Source organism: Mycena indigotica, assembly GCF_014461135.1.
Source record: "Mycena indigotica strain 171206Taipei chromosome Unknown Mind.scaff0004, whole genome shotgun sequence".
Classification (NCBI taxonomy): domain Eukaryota; kingdom Fungi; phylum Basidiomycota; class Agaricomycetes; order Agaricales; family Mycenaceae; genus Mycena; species Mycena indigotica.
Window position 1 is genome coordinate 5,710,365 of NW_023503003.1, and position 24,592 is coordinate 5,734,956.

General features: G+C 50.0%; 12 protein-coding genes across 12 annotated transcripts; 5 read left to right on the plus strand and 7 right to left on the minus strand.

Moving 5' to 3' along the window:
- Positions 1 to 349: 349 nt before the first annotated feature.
- Positions 350 to 1,357, plus strand: MIND_00555900 (uncharacterized protein; the record flags this gene model as incomplete). The annotated part of the gene is made up of 1 exon (XM_037362334.1): positions 350 to 1,357. Exon 1 carries the CDS (start codon positions 620 to 622, stop codon positions 1,355 to 1,357), a length of 738 nt encoding a protein of 245 aa, XP_037222626.1. The 5' UTR covers positions 350 to 619.
- Positions 1,358 to 1,602: 245 nt separating this feature from the next.
- Positions 1,603 to 2,665, minus strand: MIND_00556000 (uncharacterized protein; the record flags this gene model as incomplete). The annotated part of the gene is made up of 3 exons (XM_037362335.1): positions 1,603 to 2,287; positions 2,335 to 2,444; positions 2,498 to 2,665. 3 exons carry the CDS (start codon positions 2,663 to 2,665, stop codon positions 1,603 to 1,605), a joined length of 963 nt encoding a protein of 320 aa, XP_037222627.1.
- A 4,741-nt stretch (positions 2,666 to 7,406) lies between these two features.
- MIND_00556100 (uncharacterized protein) lies at positions 7,407 to 8,732 on the minus strand (the record flags this gene model as incomplete). Its single annotated transcript, XM_037362336.1, has 1 exon — positions 7,407 to 8,732. The coding sequence occupies one exon, from the start codon at positions 8,730 to 8,732 to the stop codon at positions 7,407 to 7,409; it is 1,326 nt and encodes a 441-aa protein (XP_037222628.1).
- A 269-nt stretch (positions 8,733 to 9,001) lies between these two features.
- MIND_00556200 (Ca2+-binding EF-Hand superfamily protein) lies at positions 9,002 to 9,619 on the plus strand (the record flags this gene model as incomplete). Its single annotated transcript, XM_037362337.1, has 3 exons — positions 9,002 to 9,284; positions 9,331 to 9,478; positions 9,529 to 9,619. The coding sequence occupies exons 1-3, from the start codon at positions 9,020 to 9,022 to the stop codon at positions 9,617 to 9,619; spliced, it is 504 nt and encodes a 167-aa protein (XP_037222629.1). The 5' UTR covers positions 9,002 to 9,019.
- A 102-nt stretch (positions 9,620 to 9,721) lies between these two features.
- MIND_00556300 (Metallo-beta-lactamase domain-containing protein) lies at positions 9,722 to 10,820 on the minus strand (the record flags this gene model as incomplete). Its single annotated transcript, XM_037362338.1, has 3 exons — positions 10,767 to 10,820; positions 10,683 to 10,715; positions 9,722 to 10,633 (listed from the first exon to the last, which is right to left on the minus strand). Exons 1-3 carry the CDS (start codon positions 10,800 to 10,802, stop codon positions 9,722 to 9,724), a joined length of 981 nt encoding a protein of 326 aa, XP_037222630.1. The 5' UTR covers positions 10,803 to 10,820.
- MIND_00556400 (uncharacterized protein) lies at positions 10,774 to 12,146 on the plus strand (the record flags this gene model as incomplete). Its single annotated transcript, XM_037362339.1, has 2 exons — positions 10,774 to 10,897; positions 10,957 to 12,146. 2 exons carry the CDS (start codon positions 10,774 to 10,776, stop codon positions 12,144 to 12,146), a joined length of 1,314 nt encoding a protein of 437 aa, XP_037222631.1.
- Positions 12,147 to 12,212: 66 nt separating this feature from the next.
- On the minus strand, positions 12,213 to 13,384 carry MIND_00556500 (uncharacterized protein; the record flags this gene model as incomplete). The annotated part of the gene is made up of 2 exons (XM_037362340.1): positions 12,213 to 12,607; positions 12,658 to 13,384. The coding sequence occupies 2 exons, from the start codon at positions 13,382 to 13,384 to the stop codon at positions 12,213 to 12,215; spliced, it is 1,122 nt and encodes a 373-aa protein (XP_037222632.1).
- Positions 13,385 to 13,952: 568 nt separating this feature from the next.
- MIND_00556600 (uncharacterized protein) lies at positions 13,953 to 14,783 on the plus strand (the record flags this gene model as incomplete). Its single annotated transcript, XM_037362341.1, has 2 exons — positions 13,953 to 14,684; positions 14,736 to 14,783. The coding sequence occupies 2 exons, from the start codon at positions 13,953 to 13,955 to the stop codon at positions 14,781 to 14,783; spliced, it is 780 nt and encodes a 259-aa protein (XP_037222633.1).
- A 94-nt stretch (positions 14,784 to 14,877) lies between these two features.
- Positions 14,878 to 16,900, minus strand: MIND_00556700 (uncharacterized protein; the record flags this gene model as incomplete). Its single annotated transcript, XM_037362342.1, has 21 exons — positions 14,878 to 14,913; positions 14,962 to 15,015; positions 15,064 to 15,175; positions 15,228 to 15,252; positions 15,298 to 15,355; positions 15,402 to 15,429; positions 15,486 to 15,498; positions 15,548 to 15,594; positions 15,645 to 15,745; positions 15,797 to 15,839; positions 15,888 to 15,903; positions 15,952 to 15,963; positions 16,019 to 16,043; positions 16,096 to 16,156; positions 16,214 to 16,239; positions 16,289 to 16,306; positions 16,352 to 16,372; positions 16,414 to 16,516; positions 16,579 to 16,592; positions 16,652 to 16,730; positions 16,782 to 16,900. The coding sequence occupies 21 exons, from the start codon at positions 16,898 to 16,900 to the stop codon at positions 14,878 to 14,880; spliced, it is 1,011 nt and encodes a 336-aa protein (XP_037222634.1).
- A 578-nt stretch (positions 16,901 to 17,478) lies between these two features.
- Positions 17,479 to 18,809, minus strand: MIND_00556800 (Lanosterol 14-alpha-demethylase; the record flags this gene model as incomplete). Its single annotated transcript, XM_037362343.1, has 4 exons — positions 17,479 to 18,082; positions 18,130 to 18,509; positions 18,562 to 18,756; positions 18,807 to 18,809. The coding sequence occupies 4 exons, from the start codon at positions 18,807 to 18,809 to the stop codon at positions 17,479 to 17,481; spliced, it is 1,182 nt and encodes a 393-aa protein (XP_037222635.1).
- Positions 18,810 to 18,878: 69 nt separating this feature from the next.
- Positions 18,879 to 19,665, plus strand: MIND_00556900 (Ankyrin; the record flags this gene model as incomplete). The annotated part of the gene is made up of 7 exons (XM_037362344.1): positions 18,879 to 18,906; positions 18,960 to 19,053; positions 19,099 to 19,112; positions 19,162 to 19,174; positions 19,227 to 19,403; positions 19,449 to 19,570; positions 19,622 to 19,665. 7 exons carry the CDS (start codon positions 18,879 to 18,881, stop codon positions 19,663 to 19,665), a joined length of 492 nt encoding a protein of 163 aa, XP_037222636.1.
- Positions 19,666 to 19,867: 202 nt separating this feature from the next.
- Positions 19,868 to 23,092, minus strand: MIND_00557000 (uncharacterized protein; the record flags this gene model as incomplete). Its single annotated transcript, XM_037362345.1, has 5 exons — positions 19,868 to 20,764; positions 20,819 to 21,336; positions 21,388 to 21,605; positions 21,655 to 22,489; positions 22,537 to 23,092. 5 exons carry the CDS (start codon positions 23,090 to 23,092, stop codon positions 19,868 to 19,870), a joined length of 3,024 nt encoding a protein of 1,007 aa, XP_037222637.1.
- Between the last annotated feature and the right edge of the window lie 1,500 nt (positions 23,093 to 24,592).

Below are 24,592 nucleotides of genomic sequence, written 5' to 3' on the forward strand. Positions count from 1 at the left end.
AATCAGGATGAACGAATTGTGGAGTGGACCCGGTCCAGCCCGTAATTCAACACTGCCTTTCGACAAACGGCATATGGCTTTCCGCCTCGATGAATACGCCCGCGGGGGAGATAGCAAACTTATCGATCTCATCTTATGGTTTCTTGACTCTTGGTCGCTTCGGCAAGGCTTCGGTCAGCGTTGGATAGGGAATCCAAAGCCTATCCAAGTAGTCAAGCGCCAATCCCTCTGCCGGCGAATTTCGCAAAGGCTTTCTCGTGTTTGGCGGTGCTGCTGACAAATGTCGTCAAGTGGAGCCGGAAGATCATACCCGCCTGACCGACAACGCAGGTGACGACCATTTCTTGCTTTTGCCTCCCACTCCATCGCCTATCAACATGGCAACGTCTGTCCTTTGACGCTGCCCCACTTCGCCGGTTGGCCTTTCCGGACCCACAACAAGCCTCTGGTAAACGGTGGTTCGTACCGTGATTTCCTCTGCGCTATGACGCACTAACTTTTTAAAGCACCGAACTTGCCGTGCGAGTTCGGTCCGTTTTCGCACTCGCCTGGACCCGCCTGCCTACAACGCAGCACACTCATTCCCGCTGCAACATACCCCCCATCCCCTTCACTTTCAATGACGTTGCGGCCGATACTCAAGGCTTTGCACATCTCGACTACCACCACAGCCCCTCCCGATGCCGATGCATCCAAGCTTCCTATATCCTCCAATCCACTGCCTTTCGCATCGTGTAGCTCTCGCATGGTCATGTACTCCCCACACGTCCATTTCCCAACACAACCATGTACTTTAACTGGAGCCACACACTCTCCTGGGACATATGATCGCGCACCCATCTCGGTCTCCCCCAACTCTTGCGCCCTGCCAGAACGTGGCGGGCGTGTTTATCGATCATCAATACCCTTGCCGTTGCCGACGCCAAAGGGGAGCTACTTCCACCCACGAGCATACGAGGCTTGCGAGGCCCCAGAGCAGGACAGAGAACGGGAGTTTTACTTTGACTGCGAAGAGCCCGATTCGTTGGCTGTCCCTGAACTGGGATTCTTTTCGTCGGAATCCTCAGAATGCTACACGGACGAGTGTGCATCGCCTGACCCAGGCTCGCCTCCTGTTCGGGCGAGTACTGTCCAATTTGCGGCAGCCACTTACGAGAGCAGTCCACCACTTCGCTCAAGACATTCTCGGGAGCATGTGTTATCCTTCCTTCCCCACCCACATCCCTCCTCGCACCCGCCTACACCTGGCCTGGATCTCAAGCGTCCCCGGCGCAAGAAACCTCGGCCTCGTCGCCCTCCGTTGTCTTTCCGGGTCTCGGATGACGGAGACGCCCACGGCTGCTTGGACGGTTTCTAATCTTGACCTACATGGACTTGCTTCATTGTTGATACGACACGACATGATACTTATTGTTCTTCTACTTCACTGCTACCAGATAGCTTCAGTCAGTCTTTAATATTAATGCATGTTGTTGTTTCCAAGGTGGCTAGTGCAAGTTTCGGCCACAAGTGACATTGGAACAGGCAACACAGGTTTGGTGGATGACATTCCTACGACTGAAACATACTTACGAGTGCGCAGTTCATGTGTTAGCTGAGGTACTAAAATTTCTCGCTGATTGCCTGCTGCAGTAAGAAAAGGCGATAGTCGTCAAGCCCCGCATACCCTCCAGCATTATTTCTGAGCGAATGAACCAACGCCCCCCATGAATCACCTTCGTCATCGCGCCTGAAAGCGGCTCGCAATTCCCCAATAGTATTGATGCCACGATAATGAAACAGTCCAATATTGGCCGAGAAATCCATCGTAGGTTCGATATGGGATAAGAAGTGCTCCAGAGACATGTTGGGAGTGGGTACAGAGCATATGTTGCGAGCGCTTTTCGATTTTCGGCTCGTCGGTCTCATGGCTGTTTGGTCGTGCGCTTTCCGAGTTGCCTCATGATCAGGGCTATGTAGATTCGCCATTGTGTTCCTCTTGGCCTGACGTGCTGCCACCGCTGTTGAGTCTTCGTTCTCGATAAGTTGTGCCAGTCGAATCTTATCAACAGTCTCGTGGTCCACGGATTTGTCATCTTGGTCATTTTTTATGGCTCTCCATACCGCCGAATAGCCACCGCTGCTGCTAGGCGGTCTCTGCAAGGCGGTCGTCGTGATCTCTAACCCGGTCCATCCACGCGCATACAGGATGCGAGCCAGTGCGCACTCTGCTGGGGACAACACTGAACCTTTTGAACGACGAGAAGTCAGAATCGGATCCGGAACTGTTGCAAGCTGAATTGGCGCACTGCGAAAATGTAAGCATCTACGACACACAAAAGAGGAGTAACCTACTCGACACGGCTTCTCAAGACATATCTGTGTGCTCTCGAGGCACGACCAATTTCGCCAGATGCCTCTTCCGAGTCACCAGATTCATCCCCGTCTCTTTGCTCGTTCTCCGTCTTCGAAGGGGAAATGAACTCGCTGATTCAGAAACAGAAGGAAAGCAACAGACCCTTGCGTTATTCTCCATCGCCAGCAGCTCCTGCAACCATCCACGATCGACGAGGCCGTCGTCGTCATTAACCTTGTCCTGATTTGCTTCATAGGCGTAGTTTCCGAGTCCATGGACGTTGACCTGCTTAATATTCTTCACGGCACGATACACAAACATGTACGACATCTGTGTTTTCTGGGAAATGGTTGGCTGAGACCAGCCATGTTGATTATGAAGAATTCGGCACAAGGCCCTTTTTGCACGGGATGCTCTCTGACTGACTGTCTGAAAGCGGTGGGGAGTTCAGTGGTGAGGCAACCGAATGGGGACAGCCATACTCAGTGCCATGCGACCCTGGGTTGCCGCCTCGAATTCAGTATAAGGATGTTTTGCGAGGGAGTAGACCTACCATTAATAGATAAAGTTGGACGTCGACGGTCCATATCAGGGGGCAGACTCGGGAGTGACTTTGCTGGGTAACTTGAAATTTGAAGAAAGCCTTCTCCGGGCCCTACTGAGAGTTGAGAGTGGACGTTAGGACCAAGTGGGGACGTGGCAGTGTTTTCATTGGCTTGTTTGGAAGGCAACTGCGGTCGGGAAGTTTGCAACTTTAAGTTTAAGCTCAAGATTACGAGTACTTCATCACCTTGCTTTGCAAGGTCCCTCCCCGGTCTATATTCGCCACATCATGATGTGTTGATGGGTCTGCAGCCAAACAACACCAAACTCCACCCGAACCAAAAACCCCCAAACCTCCGTAGTTTCCTCGGGGAATCTCTTCACTGCCACTGATTTGTCACCGGACTTTTGTCATCCTTATATGATTCTGATGGTGAATGACAGTATCTTGGAAAACTCATAGAAAACTATGAGATATACACTTGTACATAGCCTTATATATCAGGAGTTCATATGAAAATAATTCTAATTATACTTTTTCAGTCTGTTGTCCCAATTGGGAAGGAATCAGTGAGATTAATTTTGATGATCTGTTGTCTTGGCTCAGTCTGGATTAGGTTAAAACAGAAGTTATCTGATGGATTTGATGATATTATAGTTTTTCTATGCTTGCACTTCATCCTTGATAATATTTTTAAAAAATATGCAAAGTCCTGAGAATCCTTTATTCTATATAATAGAACTACTGCAATAATAATAATCAATTCAAATGATATTTTTAAGTGTAATATTCAATACAAAAAATTAGAATTAAAATTATTTTATGATTGGGAAGTTTTTGGCATTATATCCACCCAGAAATATCATAAATTACTATTTTAGGCATAGGAATATAAATAAAATGACATGACATATGAGAAATTTTGGATAATATTGCAGTGTGACATGTGACATGTAAACTGAATGAAATCATATCTTATTCAATTTGTTAGGGCCTGAAGGCTATGATATGCCTAATGAACCTGGCAATTGGTTTAGACTATCACATTAGGCAATTTTGGCACCTCCAGCACCAGAACAGAGGAAAATTGCCTCATCTGGATGTCTTTAAACAAAATATGAGCGGATGAGTGTGACCGATGAAAAAATTAACAGATTGATGTGCATGTCCACTTGTTGTTTCATATTAGAATGAACAGTCCACTCAGGCTGTGGTAGGTATCACTTGTCAAGCTTCAGATCGGGCCGTACAAGGCTTCTCCTGAGAAGCACACGTCTGGAACAGAACAGATGGATAGTTGGGCCCACAAGCAGACCAAGCAGGGTCGAATCAAACCAAAAGGGCCGACTTGTCATAGATAAGACCCAGCCTGTCTGCTCTGGCGCTGATGTCAGGCCATTGCGGGTCTGTAACATGCAGCACGTGATGATGGGGAACAGGCGCCCCAGTAGGAGGAACACACATGTGGGAAGCATGTGACCAAGAACGATGTGTCAAGCCGTTGCCAAGCCGAACTCAATACCAGGGGATTAGGAAGGAGTGCTAGGAGGTTAGGAGTAGCTCAAACCTTCGACAACCGACCATGACAAGGGACCACATTAACAGGCCCTTTTGGTTCAATTCTACCCCACTCGCTCCGCTTGTGGGCCTGACGATCTGTCTGTTCTGTTCCAGGCACAGGTTCTTAGGAGAAGCCTTGCACGGCCCAACCCAAAGCCTGACACATCTGAAGTCAGTGTTAGGTTTGAATCAGGTCATTTCAGGCCTGATAAGTCAGTGATGCCTCCTTGCACAGAGAGAAGTGGTACAATAGATGATCTCAGCGCAGTTGTACACTATCACACCTTATATACACAGGCCTGCTAAGGGGTGATTGGACACCCTTGGCCTCTTCTGCTCCTTCTCATCCCTGTTCCTGGCTGCAGAGGGGACGATCATACATCTCTTGCAGGCCAGGCACTACTTCTAGCCTTCTAGCACTCCTCCCCAATCCCTCTTGTACTGTAAGTTGGGCTTGGCGTCAGCTAGTGATTGTTATGGGCCACCTGCGAGAAATTGTAGGGTGGCCCATACCCGTACCTGTGGTCGGCCCGTATCCACAAGCATGGGTGCGGGTATCCGCCTCTTCAGATGCGGGCCGCCTCGGGTGGCCCACGATCCTGCCGGCCTGTAGGCATCTGAGGCGGTCAGGTGGTCCTTCGCTGGCGACGAGGAGATCTCTGATGCCTTCTGCACATCAGAGATCTTGCTTGTCGCTTGGAAGAGCACTAAGCTCTGCCCCAGCTCCCGGCCCCGGAGTGTCCGGTGGCTCGGCACTCCTACAGCCGAGACCCGCAGGCCTGAGTGCGGGCCTAGAAATTCTGGGAGGCAAGCCTGTACCCGCACCAAAGGAGGCCCGTACCCGCGGCCCGTAGTGGGGCACACCACCCATGACAATCACTAGCATCAGCCCGACATATTGTTCTCAGTCACATGCTTCCCATGTGTGCGTTCCTCCCTACTGGGGTGCCTGTTCCCTGTTGTTACGTGCTGCGTGTTGTTGGAACTTGGCCCTCGGTGGCTTGACACTAGTGCTAGAGTGGATGGGCCGGGTCTTATCCGTGACATCACTCAGCTTATGTTTTATTGTCACCCATTCCCTCTTTATTGCTCAACTTTCATGTTTCCCTTAACTATAGTATTTCAATCAAGTGTCTGTGTTACATGTTACACAGCAAAAAAAAAAAAAAACTCCTTGAAAAAAATCACTAAAATTAAAATTAAAACTTTCAGCCTTTTCAGGCACAAAAAAAAATAAAAATTGGCAGACAGTTGACACTTTCCAATTGTTACTTTGAGTGCAAGGGTATTGTGGCAATTTACTTGGGCCACTAGGAATTGTCAAAAAATTCTCCATTCTATTATTTTTTATGCTAGAGAGCCCTAGCACTGAGGGCTAAACAAACAAATGGAAAAACAATATGACACAAGTTTGTTTATAAATTATGATTAAAAGCTGCACAATAGCTAAAGAAAGGACCAAATCAAGGGAGGCCCAAAGCAAGGTCCAAGTCGGCAAGGCCGGCACCTAGTATGTAATCGTCTATCAATATGTGTCGTCCGCGTTTCAGGACCTCGATCTAGAGACTACAGTACGCCCGGGCACATCTTGATTGCCGGTTAGTGGTGATGTGACACCTCCAGAAGGATTCACGTTCTCATTTTCCCATGGCCTGGCAAATTTTTGATGAGTGCATAAATCGAAAGCTTTTGGTTGTGGCTACCTGCTGATAAAGTATCTAAGAAATCGGACAAGAATTGACAGAGTTGTGATTTTGTGAGGGTCAAAAAAGTGAAACATCGTGAGAAACTGGGCCTTTTAGGGCGCAGATTGATGCCGTGTTACCCGGAAAGTCGTGGAAATGCATCTTTTACCCAAGATCTGTTCCCTAATGAGGCTGAAATGCCAAAAAAGACCATATTTGAGAGGAGTCACAGATGTCACACTTTCGTTACTCTGTCACCGTTTATGGTCAAATCGGCCGATGACAGGATTGATTGAGTGAAAACTGTGTCTTCGCAATACTAATAGTTTGGATCACGGCGGATTCTGTCCAAAAAAGGTAGAAAATCATCAAAAATGTTGCATGAAGGTCAGAAAAAGTGAAACATCGTGGGAAAATCCGAGGTGAAAGCATAAAACGACGTTTTTCGGCGAGCTGAATCCAGAAAAAAATATTACAAAATGCCAAAAAATTTCCCCGGCCTTGCCGGCCGGGGTAAGAGATGTGCCCGGGCGTACTGTAGAGTAATCTATTTTTGTAATGAAATTTGTTGACCTAACCCTAACCCTTGTGATGAAAATTGTGATCTGAAAATGGAGGCTTTTTGGACTTAGCTGTTTCTAACTTCGCTTCTGTCTGCACTTGCAATTCTGTTAGGTCATGGCTGATACAGCGCCGCCCAGACCGTCGTTGGGCTTTCTTCAAGTTTCTTAGCTAAAACCATGCCCTACGCTTTCCGATTCGAGACCACTGTGGTAATTCTATCCTATCCTGTATATCCTGGCGGGGGTGTACTTAGTTGGCGGGTAGCAGGGATTTGGCGGGGAACCCGCTTGCCGCTCGCCTTGTGCGCTGCTGAGTTCTTGCCTGACGATGGCGAATTGGCGAGTCCCCTGTTTGGCATCATCGGGATGGAGTGGAACAGCTTCCGGCCCGCTCGCCAACCACCGGCATGTGGGTTGGCTGGGACCGACGTGCAGCAGCGGGCCCGTGCGGCATCTTGTTAACGTTGCCTGTATGTATGCAGATCGTGCTTGGTAGTCAGCGAGTGTTTTTTTCTTCTTTAAATTAACTGATTATGAATACTCGAAGTACTCGTGTTCTTGCCATTTATTGGCCTCAAACCCAAGTAATCAAATGAAGGTCGTTGGTTGATGAGTCGTGTGCACGTGATAATAGTATTGAAATTAATATGAATAAATTCTTCCCCATGGCCATCGTCGCAGGATCACGACTCCACCTAGGTAAACAAGCTCTCAAGATACTATTCTGAAAGTGCCATCAGCCTCTCCAGTCCCGTCTGTAGCTGTAACCAGGGCTCCTCCTCCAGCTCTCCATACGCAATATCAAGAAGCACACCAAGCGGTTTCCAGTCCAAATTGTCGAACGCATTTCCCTCTGGTAGTGCACGGATGACCTCTTCCACGAATTTGACACAGATCGGGATCGTGTGTTGCCTATTCGCAATGGCGATGTAAAACGCCTCAAATATATGTGACTTTTCGGTGAGGTGGTAGTCTTTGGAGCCGGTTGCAGCGAGGATGGTCTTCATTTCGCGGAAATAGTGCTGGCGGTACCGGTGTAGCTCTTCCGGTGAATTCTCGCGATCGGAATGAGGCCAGTGATACATAAGTGGGTCCCAGTCCCGCGTAATCCAGCCGGGGAATCGTGCAAAGCCGAGATAGTCGGGCATGGTCTGTGCGTTGTCCCAGTCGATGAGCCCCGTGACGTTGCCGTCGTCGTCGACCATGACGTTTTGCGAGTCGAAGTCGGGCATGGTCAGTGTGTAGTGGGGCGGAGTTTGGGGGAGGTGAGGGAACATTGCTTCGAGAATTTTAGAGCAGGCAATCCCGTAATGATCTTTGGGATTGCGGATTGTCGGTGTCCAGCTATGCCGTAGCCAGGAATCGCTTGTCGAGAATGGCCCAAACGATGTGACTCCAACATCGTCTGGGTCTTCTTCTGGCTGGACCCAATCGAAGCACGGGCCAATGCTGCTCATAGTATTTTCGGAGGGAAGTGGAGGCAGCAGCGACCCGATCGCTTCGAAGCGTAACTTTCCAAGTTGACAAGAAAAGCCAGCGAGTTGCGAAAGTATTTTCAGACGTCTCTCCTCAACACCCCCATCGTTGTTGAACCACATTTTCCCGACATTGACACCAGGAATATATGCCATGGCAATATACGGGGCAGATATTTCGTTGTTGTCGGTTCCGTCGAAACAGTAGACTTCTGGAATCGGAATGGTAGTGTTCGCGCGGATGTGTCGCATAGTCTGCACTTGTGACTCGATAGCCTGACATGCTACGCCCTCTAGACTGCCAGACTTTCCGGTGATAGGCACGCGAATAACAATTTTATGCTCTCCATCAAACTCGAGGATGTGGACGATGTTGAAGGACCCAAAGCACTTGTCGATGATACGAGACTCGGAGGTCGATGTAAACGTGATTTTTAAGATGTCGTGAAGAATTTTCTCGCCGAGAGCGAGGAAGTCGTCAGACTTGATGTTTAGTAGTCTTCCAAACTCTTCATTTTCATCTTCTGACTCAGCGTCTGACGAGCTTGAAGTTGGAGGAGAGGATCCCATCGATGTAAGGACTGACCTGATGAAATTGTCAGTCTAAGTAGCGCCAGTGTAGCGCCCGTAAGGGAGAAATATTGACCTGTCAATTACCTTAACCCACAGCGGAACTTTCACTCAGTGATGACTGCAAACCATCCACTACGACGCTGAATAAAGCGACACAGAGGATATTTGGAGGTCAATGTGCTAATAGAGTCGAGGTGTTGGGATGCGATGAGAACGATTGGTAGTGCGAGACATATGTGACATCTGTGACTAAACGTGACTAAACGCGCCAGACTTCCTCCACGATGTATAGTTCGTCAGCTGCGCTCCAAAAGGCCAAACGGCGGACCCACACGCGTCCCGAGCTCTCAGACGAGCAGAAACAAGAAATAAAAGAGGCTTTCGAGCTGTTTGACACAGACAAGGACGGTGCCATCGACTACCACGAGCTTAAAGTCGCGATGCGGGCGTTGGGGTTCGACATGAAGAAGGCCGAGGTGCTCAAGCTCTTGAGGGACCACGACAAAAACGGCCAGGGCGTGATGGAGTTTGAAGATTTTGCGAGAATAAGTGCGTTGTTCCTTCTCTTGTTGTTCTCCTAGATTGACTGGCTTAGTGGCGGACCGCATACTTGCGCGAGACCCTATGGATGAGATACGACGAGCGTTCCAGCTGTTTGACGACGACAACACTGGCAAGATATCGTTGAGGAATTTGCGTCGAGTGGCGAAGGAAATTGGAGACAGATTGGAGGATGACGAGCTGTACGTCTGCGTGTTTCTTTTATTTCTCCGCGCCCTGACTTTTGTTTCAGACAAGCGATGATAGATGAGTTTGACCTCGACCAGGACGGCGAGATCAGCGAGCAAGAGTTCTTTGCCATCATGACCGACGAGACGATTTGACTTGCTTTCCGTGCGTGTTTCACTTGCCAGAGTTTTTATTCACATTTACAATAGGTATTGCTGTCTGTACCACCTTCCACTGTATACTAGACAATTTGTCCTTTACTTGGTCTGAACAACCTGCCACTCAGCATCCTTACCCTCTCCACCTAACTTCCGTACCGCACCATCTTCCTCGAGTTTTTTCATGTGCAAATCCACACTATGCGCAGCGGGCAGCCACAACGACTCTGGATACGACTTGTAGAGTGTTGTGACCATCGTCCATGTCGACCACGGTTTCTCATCCTTTAGCAGCTCTAAAAGCTGGTTTTCGCGGTCTTGGCGGTGGGCTATATAGGTCTCTATAAGCTCCTTTCCTTGGACAACTACGGGCCCATGGCCAGGGTACAACTTGTCGGCACCCTGCTCCCTCGCAAACGTCAACATTCGCTGGAGACTGCGCATATAGGCGGCAAGGTCTTCGAAAACAGCGGTTCCTTGGCCAAGGACGGTGTCAGCAGTATAGAGGGCTTTATCGCTGGGCACGTGAAGAGCGATTGAATCAGTGGTATGGCCAGGAGTGTGCAAGACGCGAAGATTGACGAGGGCTTGCCCGTCAGTTAGCTCGTGGAATGGATTTCCCGCAGGCGAGGAGGTGTAGGAGTCGGGTGGAAGGGACGCGAGGATTGAAGGCAGTTGGTCATGGGCATTTGGGGTTTGCAGAGAAGGGAACTTGTGAAGACGTGGAGGTTTGAATGGAGCACCACCATTTCGCTCGTTCCATAGTTGGCGAAGCAGTCCAAGCACGGCGGGCAGTCCACCAACGTGATCTCCATGCCAATGGGAAATAATGATGTCCGAAACATCCACTTCGTGCTCATCGCTCGCGCTTTCTTTACCCGCATCTTGCAACGCAGTTTCAAGCAAGGGGGTGTACTCCACCCGCCCTTCCCCAGTGTCGACCAGCGTAAACGGCCGTTTCCTGCCAATTATGTACGTGTTTGTCCCCTGCAGCGTGAATTTGCCTGGATTCTTGGACAGATTACCCCTCCGATTGCATCTGCTTTTCGAGATGACCTACCTGTCCAAGAACGCGGACTACGTTTTCACTAAGCTATTCGGAGTTTAACCAAGTTTGTTGCGAGATATAAGATGATGGCTTTACCCTCGAAATGGAGGCCAGGGCTTCAAGGTTATTCATGGCGAATATCCGGAGACAAGGTCCTTACGGTCACGTGTTTGATCCCTCCCTTACCTCAACCCCCATAACGAAGTTGCGATGGATTCTTATGAGAAGTCAGCATTCTTATCTGCTCGTCGAACAGCTGATTTCTGGACATGGACCCCTGTCTCAGCTATCATGGTCACTCGCCCTTCTGAACTTGAAAGAGCCATCGTTGTGGACTATCTTGATCACATTCCAGGCCTCAAAGCATGCGCCCTCGTCTGCTCACGGTTCTGCTACTGGGCCCAGTCACGTCTTTTCCGCAAAATTGGAACGGGTTATGAAACGCTACCAGGGAGTCCACCCGAGCCTAGCCGTTGTATGAGGCGTGTCCATCGCTTGCTGGCCATCCTTGAAAATTCTCCACACATCATCTCCCATATTCGCACTCTGAGGATACATGAGAGCTCTCCTACTCTCATCGACTTGTTGGCCTCCCGACAGTGGAACACACTCAGAACTCTCCATATCTGCGGGCTCCAGCTTGATGACTATGAAAGCGCGCTCGGTGGTCTCCAACGTCTTGTCTCTTCCCCACGGCTGAATATCCTCGAATTTGAATGCTCCCAATGGAATCCAGAGTTATTCTGGAATGTAATGGCCCACTGCTCCGCCAGTGTTAGCCAGCTCATACTCATCAACTGCTGTACGCGCATGCCACTGCAATATCCTCGTCTCCTTTTGCAGGCCGTCAAAACACCGGCACGAATCACCACCCTTACTTTAAGGGGAGCAGGAAATGCTTTACCGGTTCTCCTCGACCCTCTTTTCCCCCTTGATCTGACCCACCTCTCCGCTATCGACTACTACAACTCTCCAAACAAGTTGTTGGAACCCTTCCTGGCGCGACATCGATCCATACGTTCCTTCAAAATCCACGTAGTGGATAGTACTGTCCAAAATTTACCCCTCTCCCTTCCATCGATCACGCACCTCGAATTCCAATTTACTTTGACGGCCTTCTGCGAGTGGGGCCCGCTTATGAATCTGCCTCTCCACAACAGCGTCGAGAAGCTGACGCTGACGACCTTCCATAACCTCTGGCAGGATAACTCTTGGTTTCGAGCCCAGAACCAAATAGCGGGGTACTTGGACGCCCTCGTTGCCCCGGGTAAAAAGCTTGCGGGCATTCGCATGGTGGTGGTCGAGGTCAGCCGCCAGCCAAGAACCGTGGACTTCAGTCGCGCTGCTGTCGTCAAAGCCATGGAAAGTTCTATGCCCATTCTCGCCAACTCGGGCCGACTTTCCGTCGTTTTCGAGGATGCTGAGTACGTGCACCCGTGGAAAGAGGATGATATCGATCTACGCCAGATTGGATAATCATACCACTACGAACTTCATCGACTCGTGCGAGTAGTGCTACTGACAAAATGATATTGTGCTTGATCATGCCCACTTGTTATTCCCTGCCAACTTGAACGCAACAGCAAGCTTTCCATCTGCGGCAAGCCGGGGCATTGCACGCTCGATGGTCCTCGTAATCTCCAAGGCCACATTATTTGTCCTCACCGCAACTTCCACGACCAACGTGTCCATCGAGGTGAGCTTCTGAATCACCGCCTCCTCAATCTGGGGCCCCAACTGTTGCTCTATTGTCAATCGCCCATCCGAGTCGTTGTCTTGGATCGGCCAGCACTGCTCAAATGTCGTCAATCTGAGAGTTTTGAGGTGGGCTGGGTATACGAGTTGCGAGAGAACGTCGCATATGGTGTTCCCACAGAACTGGCACTGGAGCTCGGTGATGGACGGCAGGTCCAGCGGAAATTTCTGCAGGGTGGGATCTGAGCACTATTTAGTACTTGATGCGTTCGATGGGGAACTAAGTACTTACCATAAGCGTCAACCTTCAAGCAGGTGAGTTCGTTACACTGCTGGAGAAGCGGAGTCAGTAGGGTGTGCGGTGATTTGTAGTACTCCAGTATGGTCAGCTGGCTTAAATCGAGTGGGGAATGAGGGCCTGATAGCATTTCGATAGCATTGGAAGCGCAAAACAGGCTGAGACGGCGAATTTGAGGGCGAGATGACCTCAACGGAAGTTGACAGTCCAACTTGGACTCCTCGTTGGAATTGGTCCACGGAAAAGTGAGAACTTGGAGGTGGAGATCTGCGACGGTCGATGAACAGTGATGCAGCATGTTCCAAACCGCCGCCTCCATATGAAGAAGACTAAGCTGGAGAGTTTTCAGAGCTGGAGAGGAGATGAGATGTTTCATTGTGCGAGCGACTGCAGCGTTAGTCAATCGGATGCCATGGACATGGAGCGTATTGAGGGTGTTCCATTGTCGAGGCACTAGCAAATCCACGAAAGTCCGGGTATGGGCGGTTGCGTCTATCCAGAGGATTTGAACATACGAAGCGATGTGTGGGGAAACATCTAATATGTTAAGGAGGTGTTGCCATTTCAAGTTGTGGAGGTCGCAGAGATGTATGCTGCGAAAGAGACACGTTTGGGCCCAGCAGCAAAATCGCCCGCAGACTAGTGCGCAGGTTTTAAGCGCCCTGGCATCGTCTAGATGTTCGACAACGATGAGTCGTTCAAGTTCGGGAGGAAGAGACATGCTATTCTGAATCTTCACCGCCACGCAAGGAAACCGAGAAAAGGAGCTCGAAGTCTATGAAACATTGGTTCATTTGCCTTCTGAAGATTCTGAATGATAAGGGAAGTAACAATGACCCTTCAAGTATTCAGCAGTCGAGTTATGGCTTTCCAAAACTACTAGTAGATACTTTTATTAGAGCGTCGCTGAGCACAGAGAAAATGCCACACCGTCAACTGCCACAGGCAACGATGCGTCTTGCTACCCCCCAGCATTTTCGATGGATCAAGTACAGTGATACGTTGGCATGGTTGAGAACATGAAGTTGTTCTGGTGGGAAGTTAAGTAGCCAAGTCACGTGCCACCCACTTTTCTGCTCAGCCTGCCACAACTCCAACTCGGGCACGATTCGAAAGACAGCTCGGCGGCCTTCAAATCTCTCGCACGGCTCACAACACGATATGACCGCTTCCCCCGACTATGGATGACGAGTTCAGTGGCCGACGTTCCCCGTTTGCTGACTGTGCCCATGGCGGAGAGCATATAAACAACCCAAGCTTGACGCTGCAAGCCAGTTATCAAAACAATCATGACGGTCAGCCTCCCCGAGACATTCGATGCCTATGTCCCCAGCAATCTCAAAGCTCTCTTCCAACTCGCACGACTCATTCCTACCTATGTGTCCTTTGACACCTTGCAGGAGGCAGTCCCTCTTGACGCAGAACACGCTTCTTCCTTCGATTATTCCAAAGAACTTGTGCCTCACGAGGGCTTCATCCACTCCATTCGATGCTTCTACTTCGCACTGGGCATCCTTTACAGCGGGTTTCCCTCCAACACTCCGGGAGTTCCGCAAATTGCTACCAACGAGCTCATCCAACGGCTGTACCATACGGCTCTTTTGCACGATCTCGGGTGGACAGACAAGCCCGAGGGACTTAACCATCCTGCCCACGCGATGACTTTCGAGCTACATGGCGGAATCATGGCTTTTGAGCATTTGCAAGCCCAGGCGCCGTCACTCGATGCCAAACAGGTCGCAGACATCGTACAAAGCATTGTACTCCACACCATTGGCCCCGATTGGGCCTCGGGCACTTCTTCAGCGACTGCGATGCTCATGTCACTGAGCGCCTGGTTCGACGTGGGCGGATACGACATCGAAGGCCCCGATTCACGTGACTTCATGATCCATCGCGAGACCGTCCGCGAGGTCGAAGCGGCCTACCCGCGCGGCCAGTTCGCTGCTGAAGCGACTGAGATATTTGGGAACGAGTTCAAGAACAAACCGGATTGCCTTTTGTCTCATTATCCTGGTGCTGTGTGTCGTTTTGTTGCTTGCCGCGGTTTCTAGGGCTGATTTCTCGATAAGCCAGGTAATTTTTCCAAGGTTTTGCGGGTGGACCCCATTGTCGAGTAGCGTGACCCGCTAGTTGTCCTCCACTCTGCTGCGATTAACAGTTATCTCCACTATACACGTGTCTGACTCAAATATACTGCTAATCAACTGCTAATCATAACCACAGCTTTGTCTGCGTTTCCGTGTTGATCTGCCTGTTGCATCAGGAAAGAGGACAATGACCATGTCGAGTGCCTACGGTAGCGGAACGAAGTGTCGCGTCTTTCAGATATGGTGAAGGGGTCGAAGCATTCTGTGAGCATTCGTAAAATTGCCAAGATCTAAGCCAAGCAATGCTTACAGTAAACGGTCGCTGAGACGGCCGACTAAGATACAGCAACGGCGCGGGGCTTTCTCTACCCTTGACAGATGAGGCTTGTTGGTGTTGCCTGATGCTATTCCGGGTGTTGAGACTGAAAAAAAACGATCAACATCGCAGACAGGAAACTCATTGCGGCCACAAACGCTGCGAGGAGGGAATTGGCATAGACTGTAATTGGTGAATACGCATAGGGAAAACACGGATGGAACTCACGTTTCCCGATAACAGCGTAGATCCCCAGGAAAATGAGGTTGTTGGGTTCCAGTAACCACTAATCCCATAAGCCTTCATACGGTACTCATGGTGCCGCGACTTACGAATAGCATAGAGGCAACCGTTCCCAAGCTGTGTTTTCAACTCGCATTAGAATTGCTTCAAAAAAGGGCGAGCTAGTGACTCACCAAGTCAGTGAACCTATTCGAGATCAGTTGAAATCGTCCAGTAAGCGCTCAAAAATGCATACCAGCCTCAACTCCATACAAGATCAGCTGATCCAAAATATGGTTCATCCTACAGAATTAATTAGTATGAGTATCATCAACCCAGATTGTGGCACCCACTGATCGGTACCCTTCCGATTTGTCTGGAAGAGAAAGACCAGAAGACCGGTGATGAGGACGTCCAGGACGGCCGATACCGCAAGTCCAAGGGTAAAGATCCACTGTGACGGCAAGATATCAGAACCCAGGTATAAAACGAATCAGACACTTACACGTCCATGGATCCGGAAAAGTGAGAAAGTCGGATAAGCAAACCTATTGACTTGAAGTTAGTCCTCCTCGCATGTTCCTATAGCCGCGTACATTTTAACGGTGGTAACTAAACAGATGGTCAGAAACACTCAAATTATGACTCAAAACCACTGACTGGAGGCGGAGACTGGTCGAGATTGAATTTCCATGCAGTAGAGCAAATCATTGAGGCAGCCACGTACCGAGTCTGAGGACGGTGAGAGTAAGCTCCAGAGAAGTCAGAGTCGGGGACAGGTTCGATTTTGGATGCAGCACGTACGACAGGTAAGACCATGAACCAGTTCTTCTTGCTCAGGCGGAAGATTCGCAGCGCAAAGAAGCTGATCAAAGACTAATTTCAGCTCACTGTCAATACGGAGTGGTGGATTGAGCTCTACCCATGGGTGAGGACAGTTATCGTTGCCTGTGAGCAATTTGGTCAGAACTGGTTGCACCGAAATGAGAGCACAAACAGTCGTTATTACGATTAGCTGAACAATTGATGAGCGATAAAGGGTATTTTACAATCGACTCACGGGTAAGAACCTGCAGTACCCCTGTTTATCAGCAGAAAGATTGACACAACAACAACAAGCACTTGCCAGGGTATGCGGTCAAGCTTTGCTGGCTGGCCATAGTTCTCTACAGCGGCGAACCAGACGGCGCACCATATGAAGGCAGTGTGGATATTGTCGAGAACCCTATGCGCTGCGCATAAGTGTCGGTGATAACACCCCCAAGATGGTGGGCAAATCAAACGCACCAAATCGCTAAAATCTACCGAAACCGTGACTCGTGGTTCATATATCAGATAAGCCTGCTCATTATCCACGCACCATCACCTTCATTGCCGCAGGGTCTTTCTTGTACGAACGGTAGTAAAGCATGCTTTGAAGATTCACCATGCCTCCAAACCTATATCATGGTCAGTGGCTCGGTTGCGTTGCCTGGATTGAGACCACGTACATCGAAGCTAAAAGCGCCCCAAGAAGCATCGCACCTAATGTTTTCGGCAAGAGGTTCGATGGTGGAGCAATCATTATTGGAACGGACGAAGGGGAAGTGGTAGTATAGTTGGAAGACATGAACGACAGTTGGCAAAGGCAAAGGGGAGAAGCAGAAGAATCGATTTCGCCTGTCCAAAGGGGTCGGCCTCTTATGGCTGCTCCAATTTTAAGCACGGAATGACGTCCGAGAAGGCGCTATCCACACTCCGACGTGCAACAAGTTTAGGGCACGTAGAAATGAAACCAGGGATCAGGGCAACGTCAGATGCGTTGTTATTGGCGACTCTCTGAAGAATGAACGGGAAAGCGTAGCAGAGCAAGAACGAGCTTCTTGTCCATTCATGGAGGACAGATGCAACACGTCGTCCAAAAATGAAGTCGTTTGTCTGTGGCGGGTTGGGAAGGGTTGAATTGTTGGGATTTGAATACCTCCGGAGGTACATGGAACAGCGGCTAAGCCTGAATAGTCGTGCAAGTCCACAAAGCACATTGACACGTCATCCGAGTCACGTTTCAAGGAACGTCTATTATCGACTTGTTATTGAGGAGGGTACAACTGCTTGGAAGATGACCCTGGGGCCTACATCGATTAATCCCTCCACGCATGGTTCGCTCTGATTCCAACTGGTTGCTTCGTTTCAAGATGCGCAATGCATCTATCTGCCGCCAGTCAAAAAAGACGCCGTCTCCTCCCCGCCAGAGAGGAACTGCCCCAGTAGGTGAGACAATGTCTCTGCACCATCATCGAGATTCGGCAATAATAACCCCGCAGAAAACCAGCCATGCCTTTTGGCGGCCTCCGCAGTCAACCGTTGCTCCGGCGGATACACAAGACAGCCCTCTATCAGCTCCAGCAGCTCGGACGACTTTGGGGGAAGATTGGGAAGAAATTCCTGCAAAGGAACACGAGGCACGACGGTAAACTCGACGCTGGACGACCCAGGTAGGTCACGGAATGCTGGCCAGGTCTCTTCGGTCGGTGTGCCTCTGATTTTGAATATGCTCCATGCAAGCCCTATTTCGCCCCTTCTACCATTGAAGAGTGTGTCGTGATACCATTCGGTCGGGGTTGGAGAGGGTTTGAAGACGAATGGAGGATTGCCTGATTGAGCACTGGCCACAGGTTCGTCCTCTTCAGCTTCATCCTCATAACGAAGCGTGGTACACATCTCCGCGAGGACAGTCCCCAAACTCCACATATCTAGCGTTGTGGCGTCATAACAACGGGTGCCGAAAAGTAACTCAGGCGCGCGATAAGGACTGTAATAAAGTGAGCTTGTGATTGAGAAGGACAACGGAAAACTTGCCCAGTGGATACTTCAAAATACATGTGGTCCGTTTTCTCTGGCCACAAGTCACCCGCATTACCCTCCTCGTATGCGATGCCAAAGTCGATTAGCACGACACGACCCTCTGGTGCTAGGAGGATATTTGCCGGTTTGACATCTCTATGTGCTATTCCCTCCCTATGAAGAAACGCGAGCGCGTCTAGAGCTTGGAACGTGATGGACTTTGCGACGGTTGTAAACCGCCTGGCTTGCTCGGAGTCCGGAGTTGGGCCAGGAAAAGAGAAGGGCGAAAATGTCGGCCGAGAAAGGAGTTGGGCGAGCGAGTACGGAATATAAGGGAGGTATATTGTGAGCATTGACGCGTCCTCGTCCTTGAAATGGGACAACACTGGGATTATCTTTTTTTTTTTGGAATTAGTGTGCAAGAGACAACAAGCAGACACCACGCACATTGCTATGGGCCAGTTTGGACAGTAGCCTTAGCTCTTTGACAATATCATGGGGCTCCTTCGCAAATTTGCGACGGTAAGTAGAAGACTTGGCGACGATCCATTCTAGCTCGCGGTCGTCAAATGAGGTCAAAGTGCGAGACACTGTGGAGGCAGGTCCTTCTTCTATTAAAACAAAATGGGGGTCGTCGTCCTCCTAGGCGCGTGTTCAGAGGAATATGGTGTCTACATCGACCGTAGATTCACCATCGTGGTTGGGAACAAAGTTGTTGGGCGGTGTGACCATTCCTTTCCTCCCCCTCATCTTCACGTTTTCCGATGGCCTCTGAAGAGGGCGCAAACAATAGTTCGTCTGTCTTTCAATCTCATCCTATTCTATTAAACGTTCCAAACCCACAGATCAGCGGTTACTAGCTGCAGCACGCGAGGACAACGAAGAGATGCTGTTGGAGGTCTTCGACCAGGGTGGATTCGACATTAACTTCCAAGACGGGTCAGTATTTATCTGAACACGCCCTCTTTCCTTAATCAAACCTAGACTTGGAAACACAGGCAAGCTCTCTGATCTCCCTAGCTGCTTTGGCCTCTCATGAGTCTTCAGCTTTGCATTACGCGTCAGGAGAACTTCCTCTGTCAGCCCCGCAAACCAATTAACCCACGCATCAGCGCCTCTCTAGGGTCCACCGACGTTTTAGAGCATATCCTCGAATGCGACGGGTGTGATGTCGATCCTATCAACCGACTGGAGAAGGCTACACCACTCCATCTTGCCGTTCGAATTGAGAATCCAGACCTACGAAGACGTGTAGTCACCAGCTTGTTAGAGGCCGGTGCTGACACAAGGCAAGCTCTTTCCTGACAAAACCAGCAATCGCTTAATTGAGCCAGAATCAAGGACAAGAATGGTGACACCGTATTAGACGTGCTCCCCGCTGATGCTGAAGAAATTCGAAAACTCATCCACAAGGAGCGTGCGCAAGGGGCAATCTCGCTGGATGATGTGGCGAATGGTGAGTTTACTCGGAGTTTTACTTTGCTTCTCTTGCTCACTAAATGACCAGATGATGACGATGAAGGCTCTGGTTCAGCCTCAGACGACGATTAGATCTTTTAAGACGTTTGGATGTCTACGCTTAGTTTCACCATAATGGTTCAAATCGCTTTGTGCTTCCGTCACCTGGCCTTGCTGACAGTCTCGCTTTCCCTACACTCCAAAAATGACTGAAGAGAGAACACACAGCCCAGCAAATGATATACTGCTACAACAATGCAAACAACGAGCGAAAACAACACCAACACTGACTATTCTAGCCCCATGGATTCGAACTACTGAACGCCGGCTTCTTCCCCCTCCCGATATCATTCGGAATTGTCCACGAATCAGTCGAGGTGGGTGCGGCAAACGCGTTGTGGGATATAGAGCCATCAACCCCGCCAAACGACAGGCCCGTTATAGAGCCATCGGCGCCACCAAAGGAAATCGATCCATCAGGCCCACCGAACGACAGCGTAGAAGACGCAAATGGGTTTGGTGTCGCATTGACAGCATATCCAAAGGAGGTCTGACTTGGGTTGGGCTTGTCCCACAAAGATGTATCAGCAAACGACGAGGCCTTCGCTGGTATCGGTGGCGGAGCAGCCTCTTCTTCAGACTCTGTCTCCGTTTCTGTCTCGTCTTCTTCATGAACGTCATTGACGGAGAGGGACCTAGCTAGTGACGTCGCGAGCTCGGGAGTAAGTGGTCGTTCGACAGCGGGTGGGGTAGGTAGAGGCGGAGGAGCCGATTCCGAGCGATAAGTGGGTGGTGGGATATGCGGCGCCTGAAATGGATTCTGCTCCGGCATTCTGAGCTCCTCAGGGTTTAGCTCCGCCTTCCCGAGGACGTCTTTGATGGCGGCAAAGTCAAAGCCAGCATGGGTCGGCACTTGTGCCTTACTCTCGCCCTCCACATCGGTTTGAGGCTTGGTTGGGCTTGCAGGGCTGTAGGAAGGAGGCGGCGAATCTATGCGAGGGGGTAACTCGTAGTCTTCGGCAGTAGCACTAGCAGCCTCTGTCGAACTATGATGCTTCGAAAAGGAACTGGCTGTAGGGGGTCGTGAAACGGATTGCGGTCGAGGCGGCGGCTTATTATTTGAGAACCATCCAGACTTCTTGTTTTTGTCTTCTTCCCGCTCCACGATCCGATCTCCCTCAAAATCAGGTTCCTCCGGAGCCAAGTCAGTAGAAGAAGAGGATAAGGTTCAATACGCAATACGCACAACCGGATCGTCGAAAAAGTCGGCAAACACCGGAAACCCAAGTTGGTCGAGAATGAGGGGCATGAAAGTACGGTAACTCATATGCCCCGCAATCTTATCGGTTACGTCGACATTCTCCAATCCAGGAACGTTTTCGACCGGTCGCAGTCCCGCGACTGTGCCAACTCCACCACTTGTTGCGCGGAACAGATAGTTCAAAACCCAGTCGTTTCGGGCATAGGCATTGACATATCGGCCCGAAACCACAGAACGAGTATCGCACCACATCTGAGTGGAAACAGAGAGTGTGGCACCCATAAGAAAAACGTCTTGAACAACCCCATAGGCCTTTTGCTTGGCGAGCTCGATAAGAGCGTAAAAGATGACACGGGCACCGAGAGAAAAGCCTATGAGAGTGATGGGTCGGACACCGAGATGTCGCTGCACCAAAACCTGAGCAAGCACGCTGCCGGCTGCTTTCGCTCTATCCAAAGCATTATTCCATGGATTATCGATGAGGTAACCTAGTTTCGTGAGAACTACAGACACAGTGAGCCTAGTTCTGGTCGATAATGGATACGAATACGCACTGATCGGCCATTGAAGGGCACTCATAAGAGCCGTCATGACTGTGGCTTGGAGCACAGTCTGACCAATTTGGGTGAGAACTTCGGTTGTGAGGATCTTCAGCGCGCTACCCGTCTCCTGAATCATCTCTGGCTCCCATAAAACGCTGAACACATCTCCAACCACTGGATCGAGGACACTGAACGGCAGCCTTACATCGTCCAATTTGCCTGTCATGAATCTGGAAGTAATGTTAGCTACGTTGATTGTTGTAGAGGGGTGATAACGACCCAGGGACGGTGAGGATGGCGCTGACTCGTTTGTTGTTGTGCAGCGGTAATATTTCGAAGGTGCGGACGAATTGTGTTCGGTTTATCATGCCCTTCATGGCGATTCCGGACCCCGTTAGCACTCCTCCTGTTGTGATTACAGCTGCTCCACCAGCGCCAGCAAGGAAGCCAGTGGTCCCTGTAATTCCGACAGTCCCCAAGGCAGCACCTAAACCAGCTCCAATAACGGGTGCAAGAAGACCCGCAGAAAGACCAATCACGAGGCCACCGCCCAGCGTTGCGAGCCCCAACATCATGTAGCGCTTCTTTCGTGCCGCCTTTTGGCGTCCTTCAATCACCTCTTGCTGCTCCATCTTGTCCACATCCTCTTGGATTTCCAGTGCCTCCGTCACTCGACTCTCGAATCGTACGACATCTATCCATCCCAAGCCTAATTTAAGCGCAGCTCGCTCGAGAAGTACCCGTGAACGCGCATCATAAACGCTGTCGGCAATAAGGATGAGGAAAAGATCGCATAAGACCGTCCATCGAATGTCGAGGGTGACGTTTTCGTCAGCAGTGGAGAGTGTAGTTGATACTCCAGGAATGGCGGCGGTGCTGGTATCAGCGAGTACTCGTGCGGTGGTTTGGAATGTCGCTGTGGCCGGTGTTTGGGGTATTGTTGGAGCCATGGGGGTAGGTGGGGCTTCAAACAAAATCTCGTCAGCCTTGGCCTTTCGCCTGGCTTCTGCAGGGTCGTACTCGGGATTCGCCACAGTGTGTGTGGTCATCAAAGCAGGAACAAGGTCCATAGCTTGAACACCGTGTTGAGAGAGACTCTCAATCATCTTCTGCTCTGTCCCAAGGTCTTCAGCGCGTTGTGAAGAGGCCTAGAGAGCGTACCTTGAGTTTGAACTTCCATATGATAGTACAACCGACCCATTATTTTCAGTGCCCACAGCTCCGTGTTCTGAACAGCGCCTTTGAACTCCTTGCGATTCGGACGTTTGAGGTCGTGGGTCATTTCTTGGGTAATGAGCGAGCAGAGGCCAACATATGCTATGCGTTGGGCCTCTGTGAGAAGATTCTTGGTGGCCTGCATCTGGCTGAGCGGGGTCATAGCCTTGTCCTCGTCAAATAGGTATTTTGTCCGCATATGAACCTCGTCAGACTCATCCTCGTCGTGCCCTCGCAGTCGCGTGTATTCGCTCTCGTTTTGATTGTCCAGCTTCGTCCTCCACTCGTATCCGCTGTCGTCAAAATCGATGAGGTTGCCTGTCGCATTCTTTGAGGACGAAACTTTGGCAGAGGTGTCGTAGTGGTATTTCTTTTGGTCTTCTTCGTCAAGACCACTCAGTGAATGATCCTCCCGTACAACCGGCATGTCCTCCCAGCCCTCCTCATCGTCATCGTCGATGTCGAAAGAGCCGATTGGCGCAATCGGGGCGACGACGGGCATGAGTGAAGGTGGTCAATGGTGAAACGTAAGATCAGTGGACCATCAAGCTGATGTAATACATCGACGACAACGACTTCACTAAGTACTACAAATGTTGTTGCAACTCGTTAGATTGGCCGACGTATTCTCGACGCTTTTTTGGGTCTTGGAGGCGGGGCTACACCGACCGAAACGGTATACTCGACTTGCTGGTCCACAAATACCTCCACCGTCTAAAAGGCTTGTCTATGACAAATCGACAGCACAAAAAACGCTTACCGAGCCATTCTCCTCGAGCTGCTTGTCCGTGGATGTCGCGCGCCGTATTGTGTGCTCTCCCTCACTTGCTCGCGGGCTTAATACGCCAGTTCCTGGTCGCCCAGACAGTGGAATTCCCATCGGCCGTTGACGATGCTTGTACCAATTGCGCAAGTTCAGGCTGTTGAAGCATGTCATCAGTGGGGTGAGGAAACTTAACCAAGAGCTCATACGTCGTCAATACGGAGTTGGAATAAACTGTGGTTTCAGTCGTTAGCTATACATATCGATCGCGAGGAACATAAACTGACGCTTAGCGACACAGAAGTAGATTCCAACCCAGACAAAGTTGTGCGGCATGCGGAGTAGCTTTGTAGGTATAAGCCCAATTAATTTGAGCAGCGTCGACAACACGTACACAAATGAGGGCGGTTAGAACGAGAGCGCCTCAAATCCATTTTAGCCTTCATCGCCTCAAGAAGGAATATTTGACTTACAGGTCAAGCAGCCATCATTGACTGTAAAGATGACCACAACGTCCACTGCCTCTTGAGTTCTCGACGTAGTTTTAGCACGAGTTTCAACGAAAGAACAGCAGCTACCCTGGATACCCTTGTTGCAGATTCCGCAGGAAATGGTAACGGGCCAAAGAAATTACAATATCCGCGGCAGCCGAAAGTGCTAATCCGGTAATTAACAAGACCTATAGGCTGATCATTCAAGCGCATGTAAAAAGACAGCGAACGGACCTGGAAGTCAGCAGCAAAAGCCGCAAACGACCGCTTAATGAACCTAAACTCAGTTCAGGCAGCAGCTGAGACGCAGAGTTGGAGCACACATTTCGACCGTCGATACTATCACGATATTGGCATGAGTAGGATGGAGAAAAAAACCACGTACCACCGGCAACAACTAGACGGAGGGTATAAACTCGTAAGTTGAACGCCAATAACAGAACAACTTCCCGCACCTATTCGTGCGAAAGATAACAAAGCCTATGCTGAAGTCAATATAGATTTGATGCCAATTGAACGTTAAACACGCACGATGAGTGAAGTCAACCACCAGTTGCGTTGGCTCACTGGATGGGCATGAGTGGAGTGCTCGCAGACGATTGTCTTATAACAAACTTTTATGGATCCTCCACCCGTAGAATCTGAAAGCCCATGAGACAACTGACACAGAAAGAACGCGAGACGAACAAGTTTACGCTCGCCGTGATTGTAGCGGTCATAAGAACATTTAGCTGGAGCTGGGTTCAAG